Genomic DNA, 25,227 nt, shown 5'->3' with positions numbered 1-25,227 from the left:
AGGCCCTTGGCCTTACTCTGTCCAGCAGGGAAACCTCAGGCAGCGTCAGGAAGTGAATCACACCCTGATCTCACTGACCAGTCCTCCTCCTGGTCCCACTGTGGCACAGCCCTGTGACCACTGCAGCAATTCTTTACGTGGGAAAGTAACACAAATTAGTTAAAACTCACAGTGCAATGCAGTGTCCAGGCACAGGACCTGCTGGTCACCACTGGGCCACAATGTCATACAGAAGTGAGATCTGTCCTGAGTTGAAGATGGTGGGGGAAAGACTTTAAAGAAAAATGTCTATTTACCAAGCATTTTTTGAATTAAAAGAAAAAGCTTTATTCCAGCAGTTTGTAACTCATTTGTCTTGCAGAAATGGCTGAAAGCAAGAGCCAGATAAAATTACTGAAGTTGCCAGGAAACAACGTGCTGTCGTGGCTTAGCGTGAGCACAACACAGAGATGAGTAAAGAAGGCACCAAATGGTGAATCCCACTGGAAGAAGAACCAGGAATCTGCACTGGCTCTCTGGGCCCTGTGATACTGAAAGCAGTGCTGGTGGATGGGCAGTGCCCTCACCCCAAGCTCTGTCCAGGGGCCTCTGGGGCAATTCATCCTTTCCAAATGAGGAGGAGGGACATGGGCACAGCTGGGCAGCAGCGCTGGGCTGTGGGCACTGGGGACAGCGAGAGAGAATCCCAGAATGGTTTGGGTTGGAAGGGGACCTTGGGGACCACCTCATTCCCACCCCCTGCCATGGGCAGGGACACCTCCCACCAGCCCAGATTGCTCCAAGCCCTGTCCAGCCTGGTCTTGGACACTCACAGGGATGGGGCAGCCACAGCTTCTCTGGGAAACCTGTGCCAGGGCCTGCCCACCCTCCCAGCCAAGAACCCCTTCCTAATATACCTAAATTTCAATCCAAAACTGGGGCAAGATGCTGCTGGCTGAGCTCCCCGGTTTTATTGTCTCAAATGCTACTGGGGCCACAGTGGCTCCCCAGGAGGGGGTGAGACAGCTGGGGTGGGATTGCAGTGGGAGGGAGGGATGGATGGAGGGAGGAACGGATGGAAGAATGAGGGAGAGAGGGAGGGAGGGAGGGGTGAGGGAGGGGTAGTGGGATGCGGGAGGGACAGAGGGAGGGCTGAGGGAGCAATGGAGGGGGGAGAGAGGGAGGAGGGATGGAGGGATGAAAGAAGGATGAGAGAAGGATGGATAGAGGGATGGATGAGGAAGTGATAGAGTGGTGGAGGAAGGGTTGAGGGAAGGAGGGATGGATGGAAGGATGAGGCAGGGATGGATGGATGGATGGATGGATGGATGGATGGATGGATGGATGGATGGATGGATGGATGGATGGATGAGGACTGAGGACTGAGGGAGGGACGGAGGGAGGACTGTGGGAGGGAGCAGGGTTGGAGGGCCGGTGCTGCCGCCGCCGCTCCTCCCCCGCCCGTCCCATCCCATCCCGTCCCGTCCCCGCGCTCCGCGCCGCCTCTTGCGGCCGCCCCGCTGGGCTCGGCTCGGCTCGGCTCGCAGCTGACGGGGGCAGCCCTTGTTTACTGGCCGGGGCGCCGCCAGCGCGGCCTGCGCCGAAGGGGCCGCGGGGCCGGGGCGGACGGGCGGGCAGGGCAGGGAGGGGCCGGCGGTATAAAGGGGCTCCGCGGGGCTCCCCGGCGGGCGATGCTCGGCCGGGCCCGGCCCCCGCGCCCGCCCCGCGGGGTGTGATTCGCGCCGGGCGGCGCCGGCCGAGCCGCGGGCAATGGGACCGAGAGCGGCGGCGGCCGCGGCGCTGGCCGTGGCCGTGGTGCTGGGAGCGTGGTGCGGCCGCGGCCGCGGAGAGAGTGAGTGCGGGCCCAGCGGGAGGGAGCGGGGGAACGGGGGAGAGGGAAGGGGAGAGAAGGGAGGGGGCGGCGGGGCCCGGCCGTGCCCTTTGTACCTGGCGGGGCCCGCGGGCAGCGCGGCTCGGCCCGAAGCGCTCCCGGGTCACCTTCACCCGGAGAGGGGTCGGAGCGGGAGCGGGGCCGGGGCTGGGGCCGGAGCGGGGCCGGGGTTGGAGCGGGAGCGGGGCCGGGCTTGGAGCGGGAGCGGGGCAGGGGCCGAAGCGGGAGCGCGGCAGGGGCCGGAGCGGGGCAGGGGCCGGAGCGGGATCGGTGCCCGGCCCGCCCGGGGGTCGCTGCGGCGCGTCCCGGCCCGCGGGGCCCGCTCAGGAGGGCGATCGGCCGGGGGGCAGCGGGGCCGACACGGCCCTCCCCGGGGTCATTCCCGGCGTTCCTCCTCCTGAGCCCCTACCCCTGAGCCCCTTCCCTCGATCCCTTCCCCGGAGCCCCTTCCCTCGATCCCCTTTCCATGAGCCTCCTCCCTGGGTCCCCTTCCCCTGGGTCCCCTTCCCCTAGAGCCCCTTCCCCCAGAGCCCCTTCCCCCGAACCCCTTCCCTTGATCCTCTTGTCCAGGTCCCCTTCCCGGGTCCCCTTCGCCGGTCCCCTCCTCTCTACCCGTTGCCCTGCTCGCCCCTCCTGGGTCCCGTGGTCGCCCACCCCAGTCCCCTCCCTGGATCCCCTTCCCGGTCCCCTCCTGGTCCCGTCCGGTCCCTCCCAGCCCTCTGCCCTCGCCTCTCCTCGGCTGCCTCAGAACCGGCTCCGATTTCAGGAGGGTTTAGCGTGGCCAAACGCCGAGGTTTTGTCTCTGACCACTTTGGGTAGCGCTGCCAAATCCGCAGGTATTAAGGGGGCAGAGCTCCGAGGGGACGGTCAGTGTTTACACCAGGGCCCGTAAAACACAACACAAGGGGAGTAAAGATGTTGTGCTGGAGGTCACAAGCTCGTTAAACCCACGGCTGGCTCGAGGTTAAGCCTTACGAGCTGTTTTGGTGGGTTATGTTAAATAAACTTGCTTAGGAAATCCTTTTAATTAGAGGCCCTTTAATTTTGGGTGATTTCTACAATTTTTTAACAAAAGGGAAATATTTATTTAAAGGCAGCTGACTGGATCTGTGGATCATCACTCCCATAGGAAATCTGCCTGTTAACATTCCCACTGGAAAAGGTGATACCAGAATTGGTTAAAGGATAGACAGTCCAGTGATGGATGATTCTTGGGATGTGTGTGGTGTTCAGGGAAAACAGCCTCTTTTCCCAGCAGTAGGACAAGTTACATATTTCAAAACCTCCCCAATTTCTTCCTCATAGGTGTTTTTACATTCCAAGCCAAAGGTGTTGCCTTGGAGGGTCAGTCCCACTGGGGTGAGCAAACCTTCCCCTTCCCAACAGAGGGGGAAAAGGCAGCACTAATGATGAATAAATAAATGCACGTACAGCCTGAGCCCAGCAGTTCCCAATTTGAAAACATTTATTATTCCTGCTACAGTGAAGTGTGTCGTTTAGTTATTTATTCAAATCATATTTGCTTTCTGGGGTTCAGCTGTGTTTGTGATTTAACTCCATAATCTCTGCTGTGTTGCTGCGTGGCGGGATCTCTGCCTGCTCTGGAGTTCAGGGATGGAGAAACAGGAGCACAAGATACCAAAGCAAAGTCTGGGCTGGAATATTTTCATATCATTCATCCAGTGCAAATGCTTTGTGAGGTATTTTACAGGCCATTAGGCACCTAATTCAGGAGTTTTTCAGTTGCTGTGGAGTTTGACTCAATTTTCTGGGAGTGATTGGGAGCTCCACGGTGGGGATGGAAAACAACCCAGACCTACAAGGGCACCAGGCTGGCTCGGGGGTAAATGCACCCACAGGAGCTGCACAAACAAGTTGTTCCCTGAGCAACTGGACTGGTGGAGGAGCTTCCTTGGAGCCTCACAGGGACAGCCCTTGGGAAGAAGTTCTTTCCAGAGAGAATAATCAGGCATTGGAATGGGCTGCCCAGGGAGGGGGTGGATTCTCCATCCCTGGAGGTTTTTAAGGTGAGACTGGACGTGGCACGGAGTGCCATGATCTGGTAATCAAAGTGGGGTTGGATCAAGGGTTGGACTTGATGATCTCAGAGGTCTCTTCCAACCCAACTGATTCTATGATTCTGTGATTCTATAATGCTGCTCTCCCATCCATGGTGTGCCTTGTGCCCCTGTCTTTCCCTTCCCATTGCTGCCTTTAGGGCAAAGCAACATGTAGAATGTTCAGGAGAAAAGCAGGATGGATGGGTTAAGTTCACACTTGCACCCTTTGGATACAGACACTGAGTTTTTCCTCCTCAACCCATCCCTGAAGTGTTTCAGGGATACTCTGTGTGAGAACTCTGGGTGTGTGACTGAAGGTGTTTGGTGAGTTCAGAAGTTGCTGACAGGAGTAGCAGCAAGGGTTAAGGAAAGGAGACCCAACCTGTAAGTAAAATGAAGATCCATATGTCTTGTTTTGGGAGGAGAAACAAGTCTGTATAATTTTTTATTTCTCTGTAAATATAATGCAGCTTCTTGAAATAAATCTCTCCCATGACTCATGCCCATCATTTCATTAGCTGTGGCATTTGGGGTGGGATTTACCTCACCTAGTTCTAGGCATCTTCTAATGGATTAATTTACTCTGGTCTGCTTTTGTGGTTAATAGAAAAACTAATCAATGCAATCACCAGAGTTTAGAGTACATTTCCTCCCCTTTTAGACACTTGCCCTAAATTTGGGTGCTGCTCATGTTCCATTCCCTGATGCTGATGTGAGAATCTGCCTGAGATCTGTCCACCTAAATCATTGTGTGGGGCAGATTTCACTGGGTATTTCTGTACTGCTACCCAGAAAAGTAGGTTGCTTTTTAATTGTTGTATCTGTCTCATACAGATGTTTTTGTGCTCGTAAACACATCAAGAAACTGCTCCCTTAGAATCACAGAATGGATTGGGTTGGAAAAAGACCTCCAAGATCATCAAGTCCAACCCTTAGTCCAACTCCAGTCCCTTTACCAGATCATGGCACTCAGTGCCACGGCCAAGCTCAGTTGAAAAACCTCCAGGGATGGGGAATCCACCCCCTCTCTGGGCAGCCCATTCCAATCCCTGAGCACTCTCTCTGCAAAGAATTTTTTTCTGATATTGAACTTCAATTTCCCCTGGCAGAGCTTGAGCCCATCGTGCCCCCTTGTCCTATTGCTGACTCCCTTGTCCCACCTCAACCCTGTGGCAGTGTCTGGTGTTGAGGGGCTCAGTCTGGAGTGAGATTTTGCTCCCAGGGGTGTGAAGTAGGAAGGGGGAGAGCAGGAGGGCAGGGCTGGCTCCAGCCCAGCTGTGCCCAGACGCTGTCCCTGCATCCTCTCACTGCTTTGGAGAGAGTCTGAACAGTGCAAACCCCCAGAGCTTTCTGGGGTTGGGTTTGGGGTGACTGTCCTGGGGCATATGCGTGATGTTGACACTGGCAAGGTGTGGAACCAGTTCCTGCTGCCTTTGGGGCAGGGAGATGCTCAGCTGGCCCAAGGCATCTCTGTGCTTCTGGAGTGCTGTGGCCTCAGTGCTGGCTGGCTGTGCTTGGACACAGGGCAGGATGAGTCCTGGTTTCAATTTCTGTTAGTCCTGTTTTCTGTTTGTGTTTTGAATGGGATGAGGAGGACATAGAGATAGCCCAGCTCAGGCTTTGTAGGCCAAGCTGGGAGCTTATCATAGAATCATAGAATGGATTGGGTTGGAAAAGACCTCTGAGATCATCAAGTCCAACCCTTGGTCCAACTCCAGTCCCTTTACCAGATCATGGCACTCAGTGCCACGGCCAAGCTCAGCTGAAAAACCTCCAGGGATGGGGAATCCACCCCCTCTCTGGGCAGCCCTTTCCAGTCCCTGAGCACTCTCTCTGCAAAGAATTTCTTTCTGATCTCCAACTTCAATTGCCCCTGGCAGAGCTTGAGCCCGTGCCCCCTTGTCCTATTGCTGACTCCCTTGTCCCACCTCAACTCTGTGGCACAGAGATAGCCCAGCCCCAGCTTTGTTGGCCAGGTTGGGAGCTTTCTGTGCTTCTGGCACGGAGTGACCTCAGGGAGAGATTGTCCCTCAGCTCAGAGGTGCCAGTTTGGGTCATGGAAGGCAATGAGCACCTGAGATGTTCCCTGAGGGACCGGGGATTTATTATGACCCAGCTCACTGCTCAGGTCTGCAGACCTGGGGTGCACAACTGAAGCTTAAAAATTCCTATTTCATGATGAGGTGGTTATCATGTGTCTGAAGCTGTTGCTGCAGTAGGCAGGAGCTGTCTTGCAGTCCCTGCCACTGTCCTGTCACTTGACTGGGTGTTTTCCTGTCTCAGCAGTTATCCCAAGAAACACCCAAAAGTCCTTTTCCCAGTTTCCTAAGACCACTGCCTTATGTAGAACTGCAAAGCTTTTGACTTGACCAAAGTAAGTGTGATTTTTCTCCAATAACTGTTTATTCAGTGGCCAGCAAGCACTATAAAAAAACAGAATTAACTACTAGTTACCTCAAATGGTTTGTGATCCTCCTGTGCCAGATTACACTGCTCTGGATTGTTAAAGGCCAGAGCTCTGAAGCAGTGAGTGAATCATTAAGGTTTGGTACCCACATGATTTACTATAAACAACGTTTAAGTTCCAGTTATTCCCCTGGTTGGACTCTATCTTGAAAACTTAACCTCTGACATCAGATCTGGTTTCTTCATTCACGACTTGAGGGTTGTTACCAAACCAGTTTGTCCAAGAGGCTTTGGCATCTTGGGATTTGTTTGTTTGTTTGTTTTTACAGAGCTTCCCCCCAGCCTGGTGTTCTGGGGGCTGAGGGAACTTGCCTGCAATGATTTACTGGGGTTTGAAGTCCCTGGGAGCAGCTTTGGGAGCAGGGATGGAGGATGTGCTTCCTCTGGCAGCTGTGCTGCTGAAAGTCAGGAATTTATGGGTAGTGGAGGCTTTGCCAGTGGTTTGCACAGGAGTAGCTTTGGGCCCTACTACTGGAGAATCAATCTGTGAGTTTTATTTCCCTGACAGCTGATTTATGTGTTTTTTGAAACCAGGTTGTCTGTGTTATAATTGGTGGCTCAACTTTGCTCTCCTTTTCCTGGGATCAAACTTGCCTTGCCTTCATCCTGAGTGGTTGATTAATTCCCCTGTTCCTACAGAAGAAATACTATGAAGGGAAGCTGTGGAAAAACACTTATTACTTTGCTTTAAACTGCTTCTTGTTGTCTTGGTAACAATAAATTTATGGGGTGACTTAAGCAGCTACTGCATGAACAGGAGATAAAACTGCTGAAAATTCAAAGGCATGAGAAGATGGAGGAAGCTGCTACTAAAAAGCATATTTTGTTTCAGATGTTCTTAGTTCCTTGTTATTCTACCTGAGGGGGTAGAACAAGAGGAGCTCAGACACTGAGGTGATGTTTGTCACCCAGTAACTAAACTGGAGTAGAATGTGGGAAACATTTAAATGTGATTTTTCTCTGAGTGTGGGGGAAAATGGTAAAAAAGCAATTTACTCTGCAGATTTACAGCTATGTTAGTCTTTTATTCAGTTGTTTATTTCAGAAACAAGCCTCTAATGTGCTCTGAAAGCCTCCTGAGTTTCCATAGCAGTGTTTGACTTCCTTCCATTGGAGCCCCCAGTGCTGGAGCCCCTGAGCAGGAGCAGAGGAGGTGCCTGTTTGTTGTTCCAGCTTTGGAAGTGGCACAGTTTGGATAACTCAGGGTGTGGAACCCCCTCTCAAGTCTGCTGGCAGCACCAATGACCAATAATCCATTCTATTTTTGGCTTAAAATGGGTGAAAAACACAAATCCAGTTGTAAAATGAATACAGGTGATGAATTATGGGTGTTGTACTTCCAGCTCTGGTGGATTTATATGGTTCTGTAATTCTTCAAAAGCTCCACCTGTTTCTTTTAAGATTCAGCTTCAGCAAACCTTTGTTCTTTAACACATCTCCTCCAAATATTTGGTGTTCTTGCCTTTGGTCACCCTCAGTGGGGAATCTGTGCCAGTTTGGGGAGAGCTGCAGGTGAGGCGGGTTCATACCCTGTGTGGGGCTGTTGGATTTTTTGAGGAGGTTGGAAGATCTTTGAGTGGCTTTCAGGTTGTTTGGACCAGGAGCAGCACAGCTTGTGTTGGTGGTGATCTTTGGAAACCTGAGATTATTTGGGTCGGGTTCATGGATGTGGGAATTTAACTGGTTTGGAGTGTTTAGGAACGTGGTGAGAGTTGGGAGCTCCAGGACTGGGGCTTGGTGGGAGCAGCCCCTGGGACAAGGGATGGAGGGACAGGGGAATGGCTTCCCACTGCCAGAGAGCAGGGATGGGTGGGATATTGGGAAGGAATTCCTGGCTGTGAGGGTGGGCAGGCCCTGGCACAGGTTGGGCAGGGCAGCTGTGGCTGCCCCATCCCTGGCAGTGTCTAATGCCAGGCTGGAGCAGCCTGGGCTGGTGGAATTTGTCCCTGCCCATGGCAGGGGGTGGGACTGGATGGAAAAGACCTTGTTCTGAAGATGGGACAAGGATGTGGAAAGGTCTGATACAGAGAAATGGGTGTTGTAGAGGAGTTGGGACAGGGGATGGAGGGACAGACACAGGGAATGGCTTCCCACTGCCAGAGAGCCGGGATAGATGGGATATTGGGAAGGAATTCTTGGCTGTGAGGGTGGGCAGGCCCTGGCACAGGTTGGGCAGAGCAGCTGTGGCCGCCCCATCCCTGGAAGTGTCCAAGGCCAGGTTGGACAGGGCTTGGAGCAACCTGGGCTGGTGAAAGGTGTCCCTGCCCATGGATGGAACAAGCTGAGCTTTAAGGTCCCTTCCAGCCCAAAGCATTGTGTGATTCCAGGATGATCCTCTGTGTGAAGCCCTGCTGGGTGTGTGTCTGTTCTCTGCCAGACAGGAGCGTGGATTTCCTGTGTGCTGGGCACCCCCTCTGGTGCCCCTAACCCTGGGGCACCCCCTCTGGTGCTGCTGAGGGCCAGCAGTTGCCCACCAGGGATTGTTCCTTAGGTCTGTTCATAGAACAGGATCATAGAATGAGCTGGGTTGGAAGAGACCTCTGAGATCAAGTCCAACCCTTGGTCCAACTCCAGTCCCTTTACCAGATCATGGCACTCAGTGCCACGGCCAAGCTCAGTTGAAAAACCTCCAGGGATGGGGAATCCACCCCCTCTCTGGGCAGCCCATTCCAATCCCTGAGCACTCTCTCTGCAAAGAATTGTTTTCTGATCTCCAACTTCAATTTCCCCTGACAGAGCTTGAGCCCATCGTGCCCCCTTGTCCTATTGCTGAGTGCCTGGGAGAAGAGACCAACCCCCATCTTTCCATCCTCCAGGAATCAAAGTGGAATTGGATCAAGGGTTGCACTTGATGATCTCAGAGGTCTCTTCCAACTCAATCCATTCTATGATTTCCACAGCCTGAGGTGCAGCCACAGCCCTTGGAGGGCTTTGTCCTGACTGTACCCAACTGGAGATGTTCCCACCTGAGCTCGAGGTTCCCTTTCCATGGCTGGCTGTGCATGAAGGGCTTGTCTGGGGCCAGCTTGTGTCCAGCTCCTGGTGGCTTTCCTAACTGTAGGCCAAATGATGAAAGACTGAGGCAATTCTGCTCAGTGTGTATCTGCATCTCATGGCCTTGAGCCACAGCAGTGGCCTGGAGCTCTCACTCTCAAAGGTAATTCCCAGTCTGGAGAGCTGGGCTGTATTTTTTGCCCTTTCCTTTTCCCTGAGGTCAGCTGTGCACATTCCAACAGGCAGGACTTTATCCTGTGAGGCAGCAGCTGGTCCTGGTACCACCTCAGCCCTGCCTGTGTGCTCAGCAGTGAGGAGAACTGATAATAAATAGGAACCAAAATGCTGGATTTTGAATTTCTCTGAGTTTTCCCGCAGTGCTCACTTGTACATTGAGGTTTTTTTGTCCTGTTACTTCTCCTTTCCTGAAGAAACCACTGCCCTGTGCTGTCATGCACTTTCTTCCTCGGAAATACCAATCTTATTTATTGCAAATAAATATTCAGAGTGTTTAAGCTGAACCTGTTGCTCTGCCAGTTCTTTTAGCCCGGGGGTGGGATGAGCAGCAGGACAGCTCTGGAGTCACTTACAATGTGGGACAGAGAGGTTGTTGCTGCTGCTCCTCAGGTTTCCCTTCCCACTTTCTCAAAGTACATCTCTAATCTTTGAGGCACCGTGTGCTTTTTCTTCCAGAAAGCAATTTATGAAACAACTTGGATTTGGTGCCAAAGAATCCCATTGGGCAACAGCATTGCTTCAAATCCCATATCAGTGTTGCCAATTTTTTTTTAATTGCAGTGGAGCAAATTTTTGAATAATCATGAAGACATTTGCATAGGATTTGGTTTAACCCCTGCAGCAGTGGGACAGGAGCAGTCAGGCAACCCTGCCTAGGAGGTGTTTGTGCCTACAGAAGTTTTGGAAGGCTGGCTTGGTGCTGGGTGATCTCTTGAAGCTGTTGTGTGGTGATTTTATAGTTGGTGAGTCTTCAATAAGTGAGCAAAGAGGAAAGATCTTGTGCTCTTTGTTCTTGAGTGGGGAGGGAAGATGCTCTCTCAGCTAAAGACAAAAGGGAGAGCCCTTTAAGAGGATGCAGTGTTCAAAAAGGAAAAGTTCATAAAGAATCCACCTGGATTGGAACACTGAGGTCTGGCTGATGTTTCTGTGAAGTTGGAGTTCAAAAGGGTTGTCATGGGGAGTTTTGTTGGGCTTTGCAGGTGTGGGGCTCTGAATTTCCTGCTTGATTTCTTACCTGTGCTTAGACTCAAAAAGAAGTATTTCCCTATTCAAACTTTTTCCTTCTGCTGGTGCCTGGATTGCTCTTGTTCTGTTTCCCTTCTAATTTATGCTCCATGTAGTTGTTCACTTTGCCAGCTCTTGGAGTTGCTGGTTCCACGAAATAAACTGCCCAGATAGTCAAGACAGGGAGATTTACACCCTTGAGAAAGTAACAACAAAAAAGCCCCAACACCTCATCTGAAAAGAATGCTCAGAGCCCAAATTGCTGTGCAGTAAATGCCTCCTGTCAGCAGAGTCTGGGCAGGAGTGTGGGCTGTGCTCCTGCCCCTCTGTATTTCCAGGTTTTCTACTCTCTCCCAAGCGCTGCCATCCCTGGCCATTATTCTTTTCCTTTCTTCCCCTCCCTGCAACTATTCTAAATTACTCCCTCTAATCCAGTGGCGTTAATTGCACAATCTGAGATGGGGTAGGTGTGTCTCTGGCAGCTCTGAGGAAAACAGCCTCAGTTGCTCCGATGTCTCTTCCCTTTGTGATGTCTCAGGACTGGTGTTCCCACTGGGTCGTGACAGAAGCAACAGGCAGAGGCTCAGGATGGCAGGAGAAGTTATGAAATCCTCTTTCAGCCTTATTTTGTAACCATAGCCCAGGGAATGTTCCCCACAGTGGATTTCTTAACACCCTCAGCCTGCTTTGCTGAGAGGGCCACGTGTCCTGGTTACGGCGCGGTTGGACCAAACTGCGTATGGAGAAAGGGAAAACAATTCAGCTCAGTTCAGGAAAGAGACTGAGGGGCTGGAGCGGGGCCAGAGAAGAGCAACGAGGCTGGAGAAGGGACTGGAGCACAAGTGCTGTGGGGAGAGGCTGAGGGAGCTGGGGGTGTTGAGCCTGGAGAAGAGGAGGCTCAGAGGTGACCTCAGCACTGTCTGGAACTGCCTGAAGGGAAGTTCTGGCCAGGTGGGGGTTGGTCTCTTCTCCCAGGCACTCAGCAATAGGACAAGGGGGCACTATGGGCTCAAGCTCTGCCAGGGGAGGTTTGGGTTGGATATCAGGAAGAAATTCCTTACAGAGAGAGTGCTCAGGGATTGGAATGGGCTGCCCAGAGAGGGGGTGGATTCCCCATCCCTGGAGGTTTTTCAACTGAGCTTGGCCTTGGCACTGAGTGCCATGATCTGGTAATCACAGTGGGGTTGGATCAAGGGTTGGACTTGATGATCTCAGAGGTCTTTTCCAACCCAACTGATTCTATGATTTTGTTAAATAAATAACTAACCCACAGTGTGCTCTGCCCCCCAGTCTGCAGGAGCATGGACATCCGCAACAACCTGACCCGGCTCAGCTTGCTGGAGAACTGCACCGTCATCGAGGGCCACCTGCAGATCCTGCTCATGTTCAAAACCAAGCCCGAGGACTTCCGCGAGCTCAGCTTCCCCAAGCTCACCATGATCACAGACTACCTGCTGCTATTCCGTGTGTATGGCCTGGAGAGCCTCAAGGGCCTCTTCCCCAACCTCACTGTGATCAGGGGGACTCACCTGTTCTTCAACTATGCCCTGGTGATCTTTGAGATGGTTCACCTGAAGGAGATCGGCCTCTACAACCTCATGAACATCACCCGGGGCGCCGTGCGCATCGAGAAGAACAACGAGCTCTGCTACCTGTCCACCATCGACTGGTCGAGGATTCTGGACTCTGTGGAGGACAATTACATCGTGGCCAACAAGGATGACAAGGAGGAGTGTGGAGATGTGTGTCCAGGCACCGTGAAGGGCAAGAGCAACTGTCCCCCCACGGTGATAAACGGCATTTTCATCGAGCGCTGCTGGACACACGATCGCTGCCAGAGGGGTGAGTGCAGCTGGGGGGGCTCAGCTCGGGGTTTGCTGCCAGGGTTTAACCTCTCAGGTCCTGGCAGGTCCTGGCACAGCTTGGCCAGAGCAGCTGTGGCTGCTCCATCCCTGGGAGTGTCCAAGGCCAGGTTGGACAGGGCTTGGAGCGACCTGGGCTGGTGGGAGGTGTCCCTGCCCATGGCAGGGGATGGAATGAGATGAGCTTTAAGGTCCCTTCCAACCCAAACCCTTCTTTGATCTGTTGGAGAACCAGCAGGTACCTGTTGATTGCTCTCTGTAGGCACAGCTTCCTAAAAGCCAGGCTCAAAATTGACATTAGAAAGTTGAGAGAGAACCTTTGGGATGGGGCTGTTTGAACAGTTCTTTCACCTACACGTGTAAGGAACCCAAAAATACGTGTTTGGTTTCTCTGGAGAGTCAGGAACTGCCTCGAGCTCTTTTAAGCTGGTGTCTTGTGTAGCAGTTGGTGCTGTGGGTGCCTCTGCTTGTGCTTGGGTGGGGATTCATAAGTCCAGGCTGACTGAAAGACAGCACAGAGCAGCAGGGAAGAGTCTCTGTGGAGTAAATCTGACTCAGGAAAGGGGCAAAAACAGTTTTACTGAAACTTTCCTGCCATAAAGAGGTCTAAGATACGTGGGTGAGCAAGCAGTGCTTGCACAGAGTAAGGAGCAGGAAGCCAAGTCAGACCTGAAGGGGAAAAGGGACAGAGGAGAGAGGACCTGGATGGGGTGGAGGGTGGAGATAATGGGGTTTGAGCCCAGGGTTTTGGTTCAGGGCAGGAGGGGTGTTCAGAAACCTCCCTGTCTGGTGCAACCCCTGAGCTCCAGTTCTCCAGCTGTGTTAGGGTTGCTTTTAATTTCACACAGATTTGTTTTTTCCAAACTTGGAACTGACCCGAAGTTTAGCTTTAATTATATCTTTCCTTTGATTGATGTGAAATCTGACTTGGTGGGGAGCAAAGTGAATTGAGGTGAGACTGACACATTTTGGGTTGTCTGCCTGTCTGGAGGTCGAGCATCCAAACGAGCCAGTGTGGCCTGAGACGAAATTAGGAAACTTGTGGGCTGGGGAGAGTTCCTTGCCAAGCTTTAAAGGCCAACTCTGAGTGTTAAGTGCCAAATTGGAGAAGGAATTCCTACCAGTGTGCATAAACTAATGCAATTAATGTGGTTTCCCCTCTGCTACTCCTCACCCCAAAATGGTCCAGCTTCCTTTTAAAGCAAGTGGTTATTTTTTGTGGCCAGAATAACAGGGTATGAGCAAGAAGATGCAAGTGTGTACGTGTGTTCCTTTTTTAAAATGAAAAAAGGCATTTTATTTATAAACTTCTGGGGCATGCAGTTATATCAGCACTGAGACCTGGTTTCTGATGCATTTTTGTGTGTTCTGATTTCTGCTGTTCAAAAGGTTAAAGGTCTGACTGACACTTTTTCAGTGGCTGGCCCATGATGTCCCTCATTCCTGTGAGTTTGCTGGGGCTGTGCAGACTGCAGTGTGTGGTTTCTGTCCTTTATACAACTACCTGTTCCCATGAAAACTGTAGGAATGGAGTATTTTCCTCTGGGACAGGACTCAGCTCCTGAGCCTCTGGTCCGAGTCACTGGGTTTGCTGCAGGACACCCACAGTAACTCTGCTCAGTCACTGCATCTGTTTGAGTCACAAACTGAGATTGGAGCTGGAAAATGGCCCCAAAAGTCACTGTCTGCAGATGCTCCCCCCTGGTTTTCACAGACAGAATCCCAGACTGTTCTGAGTTGGAAGGAACCCACAAGGATCATCGAGTCCAACTCTTCAGTCAATGGCCCACACAGGGGATTGAACCCATGACCTTGGCATTATTGCAACCAAGTTTTAACCAACTGGTTTCCTTGCAGGAGCTCTGAAGCAGCAGAGCAGTGACTGGCAGGCACTTCCCAAACCACTTAAGCTGAGCTTATTTTTGTTTCCAACGTTAGGATTTGTGCTTCAGGTTTTGGGCAGCTGGTGTTGTCAGCACGCTGGGATCTGAGTCAGCCCGTGCCTTGTGACACCTGTCCCCGTGCTCTGCAGTTCTTTGGGCAGCCTGAGTGGTGTTGGGGGGTTTTTAGGCTCTCTGTGAGGAGCCTCAGACTCTGAGCACACACACTGGGAACGATGGTGCAGATTAAGTGACATTTATTTAGCGAACCCGCCGCTGGAATCGCTGCCTCCTCTGTTCTCCTGCCAGCCCATAATGTATCCTTAGCATGTGTAATTGTTGTGTCAAGATTATTAAGAGCTTGAGTGAATTGCATTTTGGCTTTCCTTAGCCTGAAGAGCCTCACAGCAGCTCCCAGTGCTGGGGTATTAATGCCATGAAACCTTCCCCTCTGCGTTTTTGCAGCTTATCTGGGAATCTCCAGCAGGTCTGAGTTCTGGCTCTCTGCTTTTAAGTGGATTCTCTTTTATTTTTTCTTTGTTGCTTCTACATGTAGCAATTTCAGTATCATTTCCATAGGGAAGTTTGGGGGTTTGTGTTTGTTTTAACACAGATTATTTGTACTCCTGCTTTGTTTTATAAAAGGGGCCGTTTCATCTCCTGTTTGCTGGTTTTTGTTTTGCATCTCTGCAAAACAAAAGGTGTTGCAGAGAAAAGGGGAAGGTGTTGCTGCCCAAACTCAGGGCACTGCTGACCTGGGAAAAATCCTTAAAGGGTGTGTAAATAGTGATGGTTTTGATGTTACAGAGTGTGTGTCAATTGACAGAGACAAGTCCCAAACTGACTGGCTTTTCCAGCCTGAAAAACTTGGAGAGTTGCTGGAGAAAATGAGATGGGCCAGAAGTTTGGGAAAGCTGAAAGAGGTCACAGAAAATTATCTCCTGACAGGAATGGGGAGCCAGGTCAGGATTTGTCTGGGGAACAGGGGACAGGGACAGGATGAGAGGAAATGGCCTCAAGTTGCCCCAGGGGAGGTTCAGGTTGGATAGTAGGGAAAATTTCTTCATGGAAAGGTTTGTTCAGCATTGGAAGGGGCTGCCAGGGCAGTGGTGGAGTCACCATCCCTGGAATTGGTCAAACAACCTGTGGATGTGTCCCCTGGGGATGTGGTCAGTGGTGAGCACAGTGAGGTGCTGCATTGATGAGCTTAAAGGTCTTTTCCAACATTAATGATTCCATAATTCATTAAAGGTTTTGTGTGTGGAGATGGCAATGTCTGGGATTGAGGTTCCACAGCATTCCCTGATCTCCTCCTGCAGCTCTCTGTGCTCTCTCCCTGTTGTCCCTCCACACCTCCCACCTTTGGTGTGTGTTTATTTACCCAGCACAGAGATCCTGGTGAGCTCCAAACCCACCTCTCAGTTCCAGCACAGAATTATCTCCAAGGCCCACATCCAAGTCTGAATGAATCATCCTTGCAGCTACAATCCCAGCCTGGAAGTTTGTTTCACTTGGTGATAACACACATTCAAGACAACAAAGTAAAGGATCTTCTTCCAGACATTGGAGTGAAGGTTGGGGTGAAAATCCCTCGTGGGCAGCTGCACCCTCTGCAGAACCAGTTCCAGCACTGAGGAATCCCTGTCTGAGTGAGGGATGTGTAGGTGGATGCCCATGGATTGGGATCTGTTGGGTTGTGCTTCCTCAAAGTTTTCTTTCCTTTTTTTTCCCCTAAATCACTTGTGTTGGTGTGAAAAGGGAGTTGGTTCAGTTGAGGCCAACTCATGGTATATTTTGGGTGGGAAGGGAGGGAAATGTGTAGTCTGTTTGGAATTTGAGTCTAGGCTGATGCTGTTTATGGCAGCCCAAGTGCTGTGTCTGTTCTGGGGGTTTTGTACCTCTTCACTCTCATTTTTAACAGTTTTTTTTTACATGTCCTCACTTTTTATTGCCATAAAAATGCACTTTTTGGTTGTGTGCAGCACGTTCTGCAGAGAGAGCCTCTGCTGAAGAATGCAGACAACAAAAGTGCTGCAAATGCCACATCCCAGACCTCTCTCTGGATCTGCCAAACATGATTTTCATATTTTGCATTTTTTCCACTTTTTTTTTCTATATGTCTGTCACTGCAGTTGAGGAAGGAACAATTCCCCCTGAAATAGGATTTCCTGCCAATTCCCTCTGCAGTCAGACTGCTCTGTGCATGCACAACTTGGAGCAGCTTGATGGGTTTGACACTGCAATTACAAAGGCAAGTTCAGCCTTTTATTGCATTTTGGGTCAGCTGGAAGTGGACTCAGGTAATAAGAAGGAAAGTGGAATGGCCAAATAAAAGTTAGCAGGAAAATTGCCTGCAATATCAGACAGTCCCCTGGTGGGTATTGAAGGGCCACATTCCTGGAATATAAGGATGGATATTCGAAATACTTTTACAGGGCCAGACAGTGATAGTACAAAGGGGAATGATTTTGAACTAGAAGAGGAAATATTTAGGCTGGATTTAAGGGAGAAACTCTCTGCTCAGAGGGTGGGCAGGCCCTGGCACAGGGTGCCCAGAGCAGCTGTGGCTGCCCCATCCCTGGAAGTGTCCAAGGCCAGGCTGGACAGGGCTTGGAGCAACCTGGGCTGGTGGGAGGTGTCCCTGCCCATGGCAGGGGGTGGCACTGGATGAGCTTTAAGGTCCTGTCTAACCCAAACCATTCATAATTCATTTTATGCTATGAATCATAGAATCACAGAATGGATTGGGTTGGAAAAGACCTTTTAGATCATCAAGACCAACCCTTGGTCCAGCTCGAGTCCCTTTACCAGATCATGGCACTCAGTGCCACGGCCAAGCTCAGCTGAAAAACCTCCAGGGATGGGGAATCCACCCCCTCTCTGGGCAGCCCATTCCAATCCCTGAGCACTCTCTCTGCAAAGAATTTCTACCTGATCTCCAACTTCAATTTCCCCTGGCAGAGCTTGAGCCCCCCTCGTCCTATTGCTGAGTGCCTGGGAGAAGAGACCAACCCCCACCTGGCCAGAACTTCCCTTCAGGCAGTTCCAGACATTGCTGAGGTCACCTCTGAGCCTCCTCTTCTCCAGGCTGAACACCCCCAGCTCCCTCAGCCTCTCCCCACAGCACTTGTGCTCCAGTCCCTTCTCCAGCCTCGTTGCTCTTCTCTGGCCCCGCTCCAGCCCCTCAAGATCTTTCCTGAACTGAGGGGCCCAGAACTGAACACAACACTCAAGGTGTCATACAGGTGAAATACAGACTTCATTCCTCAGAGGATATGTTGAAATCCAAGTTCTTCTGTTCATCCTGAACAAAACCTTTGCAGAAATCTCCTCTGGGTCTTGGGACTTCTCCCTACCAGGAAATTGGAGTTACTGGTCCTGTGGGCCATTTCAGGTCTGTCAAGAGACTCTTTCTTCCATTTATTGTCTTGCTTTGTGTGATAAAAACAAAAGCTGACCCTCAATTAGTGCAGTTTGGAAGTTGTGGCAAAATCCTGGTTTGTGGAAAGTGTCTGAAGCAGTGAGGGCCCATTGGAGAGAGACATAAAACAGCAGAGGGAGGGGATGACAGTCTGGAATGATTGACAGGCAGAGGAGCTGCTGAAGAAGGGATCTGTGTGTAAATAACAGTGTTTGCCCAGGTTTTGGGGTGTGATTTTGAGGTTGTCCTGTGCAAAGTCAGGAGCTGAGCTCTCATCTTTGGGGGTCCCTTCCAGCTCAGGGGATTCCATGACTTTTTTTTTTTTTTTTGTGATATTGGGAAAACAGGTCTGGGGACAAAGGGACAGAAGAAAATATCTCTTTAATTTTCCTGTGATTTATCCAGGGGAAATCCTGGGACAGACAGGGGACAGGTGAGGACCTGAGTGGCTTTGTTCCCAAGTACAAGCAACACAACAAAGCACTGAGGAAAACATTACTCAGCCTGAAATGTCTTTCAACTGGTGTGAAACAGCACCAAGGGCTCTCAGAGAGACCAGAAACTGCAGCTCTGAACATCTTCAAGGCAGGTTTGAATAACAAAGCTCAGAGGTGTGTGTGGGAAACGTTCTGTGGTGTTTACTGAGGTAGAAATATTACTTAGCAACAGCTTCCTGTGATTTTTAGGTGCTGGGAATTTCTGTGACCATCAGCTTGGGTTTGTTACCTTTGTGTTGTGAGGGGTCTCAGCCAACCCCAAGGGGGAGATATTTTTAAAGCTTCAAACACAAAGGAAATGTTTCCAGTTGCTGCTACACCGAGTGGAAGTGCTGCTTTTACTGGGGGATCTGATAAGAGCTGCCTTTTTTCTGTTTCCCAGCCCTGACCAATGCCAGCTGGAAGGTGACACCAGAAAGTGTCCCCTGGGTGTCTGTGACCCGTGGCTGGGGCTCTTGGGGTGTTCACCAGTGCTGAGACATCCTGAACTCATTCACCTGAGTTTATTAAGAGTAATTAAGACATTTATGGTGCCTGGGGGTGGGATACAGCCCAGAACTGGGGGGAAAGGGGTGGAAACAGCCCCTCCATACAAGTCCCTCCATACTAATCCCTCTATGCAAATCCCTCCATACAAATGGCTATTGAAGAGTATCCTGCTTTAAAAACACCAAACAAAACTTGGTGTGCTGGTTTAAAGGTGAACCTGCAGGAGAAACAAACCCACCACAAGAGAGATTGTAGGTCAGAGTTACAGTTTAATAACAATATTACAATAAATGCAATGGCACAAAGAGAAATTGGTTTTATCCCACAAAACCCAGCAGTGCCACCCACCCCCTGGGGCACAAACACAGGGGGGTTTGGTGGCCCCTGTGCTGAGCCCCACGTGGTTCCTCCGAGTCCAAAGGCAAAGGAAGGGACAAACCTGTTGGTGCAGATGATGGCACAGTCTGGTCAGAGTGGGGGCTCCTCCTGTCCAGGGTCTGCTCCTCCTCTGGATCCAAAGAAAAGGTCCCAGAAGTCCCCAATCCCCAAGATCTCTCCCCTCAGGTGCAGGTGGGAGCCCCCAGTGCCTCCCCCAGGGCAGGGAGCTCCACACTGGGGGATCTGACTCTGGCAGTCAGGGGGGATTTTGGAATGGTTGCTGGCCCATGGGCAGAGCTGAGCCCTCAGGTGGGTGTGGAGGTGCCAAGGACTCCCTGCAGGGCAGTTCTCCCAGCTCCTCTGCCAGGCTTCTTTCCCAGCCAGCTCCCAGCCTGAGGGCTCAGCTGTGCCCTGGGCAGCTGCTGCCAATGGGCCATTGGGAACAGTTCCTGGGCAATGGCCCAGAGGGTTTAGAATGCCCAGCTTTGGTCACACCCACACAGGGATAAACTGGTCCCACCTGCTGAACTGGGACACTTGGAAAGAAGCAGCTCCAGCAGCTTTTCTCCACCCCCCTGTAGTGACACAAAGCTGTAGGATCTCAGTGCAGAGGGTTCAGCTTGCTGAGGAGCCCCCACACACTCAGCTCCCGTGGTCTCATCACGCTGATGGTTCTTCAGGTTCTTCACTTCAGTTTGGAGGGGTGAAGATTTTCCTCTCCCGCCTCCATCCCCAACCAGCACTTCAAATGGAAGCAACTCACTGATCCTCTTCATCTTCAGAGCTTTGGAAAAATACCATCATGGCAAAATCACTGATCCAACAGTTAATACACCCTAAACACAGAGAATTCCTCCCCATAGTTAGGACACCTTAATTTCTGTACAGGAGTCTCATTAGTGCAGAGGTTTGTGATGAGTTAAAAGGAGAATGAGATATTTTGATTAATGCAGAGGTTTGTGATGGGTTCAGAAGGAGAGTAGCTCAGTTGGTTAAAACTTGGTTGTAATGATGCCAAGGCCATGGGTTCAGTCCCCTGTGTGGGCCATTGACTTGGGAGTTGGACTCGATGGTCCTTGTGGGTCCTTCCAACTCAGAACAGTCTGTGATTCTATGGGGTAATTTGCTGCTGCTTCAATGAAAATGGGAAAATGTTTCATCCTCTTTGGTTTGAGTTGCTGTTTTAATTCTTTTCCCCAAACACTTGTTGTTTAAGTGAGGAGGCAGCTCAAGGCTCAGCCCTGAGGTCACTGAGGGGTTTTTAAGCCTCTTTTCAATCCCTGGCAGTGCCATCAGCCCCTGTGAGTGCCAGGCCTGGGGTGCCAAGGCTGCTCCAGGGGCAATACTTCACTTTTCCCACTTCCAGAACAGCTTCAAGTCAACTTAATGTGCTTCAACAAGGGAATCTGCACTCCCCCTTGGTGGATAAAACGCAGGAGGCTGAGCAGCCTTGGCAGGGGGCAGTGCCACTGTCTGGGCACGGGCATGGAAGTGGCAAGGCAGGGAATGTAAAAACAACAATAAAGCAATAATTGTGAGCGACAGTAAACGAGTGGCAGGGCCTGAGTGGGAGGAAATGTCTCACCTGATGTGGGGTGTTTGCTCAGGGAGGAGGGGATGTTTCACCCTGGGGGTGTTCAGGTGCTTTGGTGCTGTCAGTGAGGGTCAGGAATTGGGCAGCTCGAGCATCCTCTGTGCTTCCCTCTCCTCAAGGATTCTGTATCTCAAATATTAGAACTTGCAATTAATTACAAGAGTGTTCTAAATCAAATGGAGTTAGAATCATATAATCAGTTGGGTTGGAAGAGACCTCTGAGATCATCAAGTCCAACCCTTAATCCAACCCCACTTTGATTTCTAGATCATGGCACTAATTAAATAAATGTAAAATAAATGTAAGCTGGATGGTGGTGAAACATTCTTTGGGTTTGCAAGGAGGGAACTGGAAATCTTTGTTGCTCAAGGCACTGAAATGATGGTGTGCTGGTGGGTCTGTACAAAGAAATGTATTCAGAGTGTGTGACCCACTGCAATATGTCACTTGGCAAAACTCTCTGGAACATCTTTCTCTGTCAGGAATTGGACTGGACAGGGACTGCCCTTCTAAATAAATTCCATGTTTTAAAAAAAAAACCAATAAAGCACAAAAAACCCCAAGACAAACCACAAAAAAGGTCAAACCCCAGCAGGTGTGACCAGCACAAAGATTGTTTCTCACTGAAAGGTTGAGGATTTCAGGACCTTTTGATTAATTACAGAGCTGGGGGACAACCAGCCATATCCTGGAGGAAGCAACACTCACCCTGCTCTCAGCTGGTAACAATAGCTGGGTACAAGTTCAGTGATTAGACTTCCCAATTATATCCTATAATTGTCTGCAAGTTCCCACTGGAGGGATGTGAATGAACTTGCTGGGGTGTTCATGCTGCTTAATTAGGGCTGGTGGGAGAGAGGGAGAGCAAAGAGGTTGGGTCAGGCAGGGCTGAGGGGTCCTGGCTGGGGCTGAGCTGCTTGGGATGACCCTGCAGTTATCCCAGGCTTTGATCCTGAGTTTTCCTGTGCTGTTGCATAAGTGGGAGGGAGGGGCTGGATTGCAGCCCTGGGCCTTTATCTGGATTTTTCAGCCCAGGGTGCTGAGGGGCACCTGCTGACGTGGGTGGAGAGTCGTCAGCGTGGCTTTGGCTTTATTTTGGCTTGTGACATGTAAAACAAACAGAGGTTCAGCTCTGGCTCCTGCAGGGCTCAGTGTTGGCTGAGAGGGTGAAATGGTCCCAGGAGGAGAGTCTGGATTCTGGTGCATCTCCTCTTAAATGAACTGACAACACAGGGCAGGACACTCGGCACCTGTTCCTGTCCAGAAGGTTTTATAATTGGAATTGGCTTTTTTCCTTCTTCAAATTAGGGTCAGAATTGCTGTTGAGAAGGACAATCTCTCTGGGAGCAGGGACAGGACCCAGGGAACAGCTGGAGCTGTGCCAGGGGGTTGGGATGGATCTCAGGGAAAGGTTCGTCCCCCAGAGGGTGGTGGGCACTGACCAGGCTCCCCAGGGCAGTGGGCACGGCCCCAAGGCTGCCAGAGCTCCAGGAGGGTTTGGACAACCCTGAGGGACAGGGTGGGATTGTTGGGGTGTCTGTGCAGGGCCAGGGGTGGGACTGGATGGTCCTTGGGGGTCCCTTCCAGCTCAGCATGTTCTGGGATTCTGTGACACAGGCAGGGCAGGAGGATGCTCTGGACTAACAAGGAGCTTCTGTACCCTCTGTGGGAATTCCTTAATTGGAGTCTGTTCTTCCTTCCCTTCCCTGCCCAGGGGCACCTGGAGGGGCTGGAGGAAGATGCTGTTATGAAGGAAATCCCATAGAAGAGTTGAAAAGAAAGTCTGGTTAAAATAATGTTGGGATTAACTTTCTTCTACTTATTTTGAAAGATCTTGGGGTGTGTGGTTTCTGTGGCATCATTTTGGTGCATTCCTGAATTTAAAAAAAAGTGATTTTAATCACTTTAGAGGTGCCCTTTTTCAAGGATATCAGGAAATGGTGCTTCAGTGGGGTTGGAACTGAGGCAGCTTCAGCTTTTGCAGACACTGCAGGCACTGAAGCTCTGACAGGGACTGAGCAGGTGAATTCTCAGGAATTCTGACCCTTGTCAGGAATTCTGAGCCTTGTCCATAGGCCTAAAGATGGTCACAGGTATTTAGCAAGATTGGTCTGATGAAGACTAAAATTTGCAAGGTGTTTTTAGGTGGGCAAGAGGAATCTCTTAAATCTCCAGTCTTTTGTTTTCTGGGCAGTTTGGAGGCTTCTGGAGCTGGACATCCTAGTGCTGCTCTCCTGGGGTTTCCACAGAGCTGCTGGAATTTTGGGGCCCTGCTGTGATGAGCTGAGCCTGAGCTCAAGTTCCAGCACAAGACTGATGAGTTTTAAGTCAACACAGAGTTAAGGCAACTTAGGGATTTAAGTTTGTCAGAGATCAGAGAAAGTACCTTCAGACTGAGTAGCAGCTTTTGTGGTTCTGCCTTTCTGGCCCCTTGTGCTTCTCTCAGTTCACTTTGGTCTGACCCCAAGAACAATTCCCATTTAGTGGTTTTAAAATGTGAATGGTCTGGGGCAGGGAGGGAGGAGGAGGTTGGTCCTAATGTGTTCATCAAAACAAAGTTGGATGCAGGAGTGTGAGGAAGGGAAGGTTCACAGGGTGAGGGGACAGGAGCTGTAAGTTCCAACTCAATTTTTGGTGTTTCTCTGGGTTTGTAGCTGGGGGGGTTAATTATATGATCAGCATTATTGCAGTGTAAGGGTGCAGTCCCTGTGGGGTCACAGGGCAGGAGCCAGGGTGGCTCTCCAAGGTATTTCAGGGGTGCTCCTTTCCTGCCAGGAAGGAGTTGGGGGCTGGGCTGTGACATCCTCAGGTGGCACTTTGATGACACAACATGAGGTTGCCCATTTGCTGGCTGGATTTTTGCTGTGAGGAGCCCAGATGTGGCACTGGGGGTTCCATGGGTGGGTTGGTGTCTGTGACTCTGCTGGACTTGGCAGAGTCACCTCCCATAAGGTGAGGGGGATGCCATCAGCCCTGAGCTGTTTGCTCTGGAATGTCTGCAGGAGCTGAGAGTTCTGTAAGCAACTGGAAGCAAAAAAATAAATCCAATTCCAGCTGTTGCACCAACCTGGGCACTGGGAGGTCCCTCACACAGAGGCTTCAACCTCTGTCCTCTCAGGAATATTTCATGATTGAGGGAGTGAGGAGTGCTTGGTGGGAGAATCCCAGGAATGGTGCAGGAAACTTTGTCCCTGTGTGTTGGCTTTCCCAGGAACAAGGCAGTGCAGACATCCCAGGATAATGAAGCATTTTGCTCTTGCCATTTTTAACTTCATTAAGCACATCTGTGTGTGTGACACCACAGAGAGGTGTTTAATACTTCATGAGCAATGAAAGGATTCATTAAAATCTGAGGATCAGACAAATGTTCTCCTTGTCTTCTCTGTGAAGACAATCCAATTACACCCTGTGCACAGTGAAAACAATGATTTAATAGAATGAACAGGATTGTTTTTTCTGGGTTTCAGACTGTTCTGAATGTCATCCTTCTGCAGTCAGGCTGATGGCACTGGGGTGTTTGCTCAGCTTCAGCTGGGGCTGGAGGAGGCCAAGAGTTCCCTCTGGGTCCCCCTGCAGAGCTCCCAAAGCCAGGGAGGAAATGGAGCTCCTCTCTGGGATGTCTGACTGTCTGAAAGTCTCGCCCAGTGGAGCCTTAACATGGCTTAGAGGAATAAGGCTTTTGTTTTAATACTGCATTTGAAGCGAAGCCTTTAAAGCTGCATAAACTGTTTCTCTGTTCATTCAATTCCATGGATTTTAAGCCCCTGGAATCTGTTTCTGGCAGAAGAGAAGTGCAGCATATGGTACAGTCCTACCTGGAGACTCCAGGAAAAAGCATCTATGTGGGAACTGGTGCTTTATCTGAAACAACTTCTCACCTCATCAGTGTCTCCACAGTTATTAAAGGAGCCAAAGGAAGTGCCATGTGTAGGTTGCCTTTTCCTCAGGCTCCTCTTCCACGGTCCAACAATTTTCTCTCCAGGGCTGCTTCGATAATTGCTGGAGTGTTTGGCTGCTCTCTCAGGGCTTGCATATCAAGTTTCTATTCCACAGAACCAGCCTATTTGAGCAAGGTATCTGCACCAAGAGTCAATTTTTGTTCTGGGCAGCAGAAAATCATAGAATGGATTGGGTTGGAAAAGACCTCCAAGATCATCAAGTCCAGCCCTTGGTCCAACTCCAGTCCCTTTACCAGATCATGGCACTCAGTGCCACGGCCAAGCTCAGTTTCAAAACCTCCAGGGATGGGGAATCCACTCCCTCTCTGGGCAGCCCATTCCAATGCCTGAGCACTCTCTCTGGAAAGAGTTTTTTTCTGATCTCCAACTTAAATTTCCCCTGGCAGAGCTTGTTGTGCTTTGAGCCCGTGCAGGGTGTAAATGGGGTGGGTGTGATAAGGAAAACGTCCCTGTGTTTTCTGCTGGCACAGGAGGAGCTGCTCATTGATCAGCCCCAGGGAAGAGCATGTTGTTCT

The 25,227-nt window shown here is 50.7% G+C and overlaps 1 protein-coding gene across 2 annotated transcripts in view; it reads left to right on the top strand.

Moving 5' to 3' along the window:
- The first annotated feature begins 1,426 nt into the window (after nucleotides 1-1,426).
- The window catches only part of INSR (insulin receptor), a 73,623-nt gene continuing 49,822 nt past the window's right edge, over nucleotides 1,427-25,227 (top strand). Inside the window, exons 1-2 of one of the 2 annotated variants that reach the window (XM_071578248.1) lie at nucleotides 1,427-1,831; nucleotides 11,923-12,474. In XM_071578248.1, the coding sequence (XP_071434349.1) occupies nucleotides 1,750-1,831; nucleotides 11,923-12,474 (634 nt within the window). In that variant the 5' untranslated portion in view covers nucleotides 1,427-1,749. Of the gene's footprint in view, nucleotides 1,832-3,879; nucleotides 3,898-11,922; nucleotides 12,475-25,227 lie in introns of those variants that run through there. The other variant, XM_071578249.1, reaches the window with a different exon arrangement.

The sequence above is a fragment of the Pithys albifrons genome, chromosome 27 (assembly GCF_047495875.1).
Source record: "Pithys albifrons albifrons isolate INPA30051 chromosome 27, PitAlb_v1, whole genome shotgun sequence".
Taxonomy (NCBI): Eukaryota; Metazoa; Chordata; class Aves; order Passeriformes; family Thamnophilidae; genus Pithys; species Pithys albifrons.
This window is presented reverse-complemented; position numbering and strand designations above follow the sequence as displayed.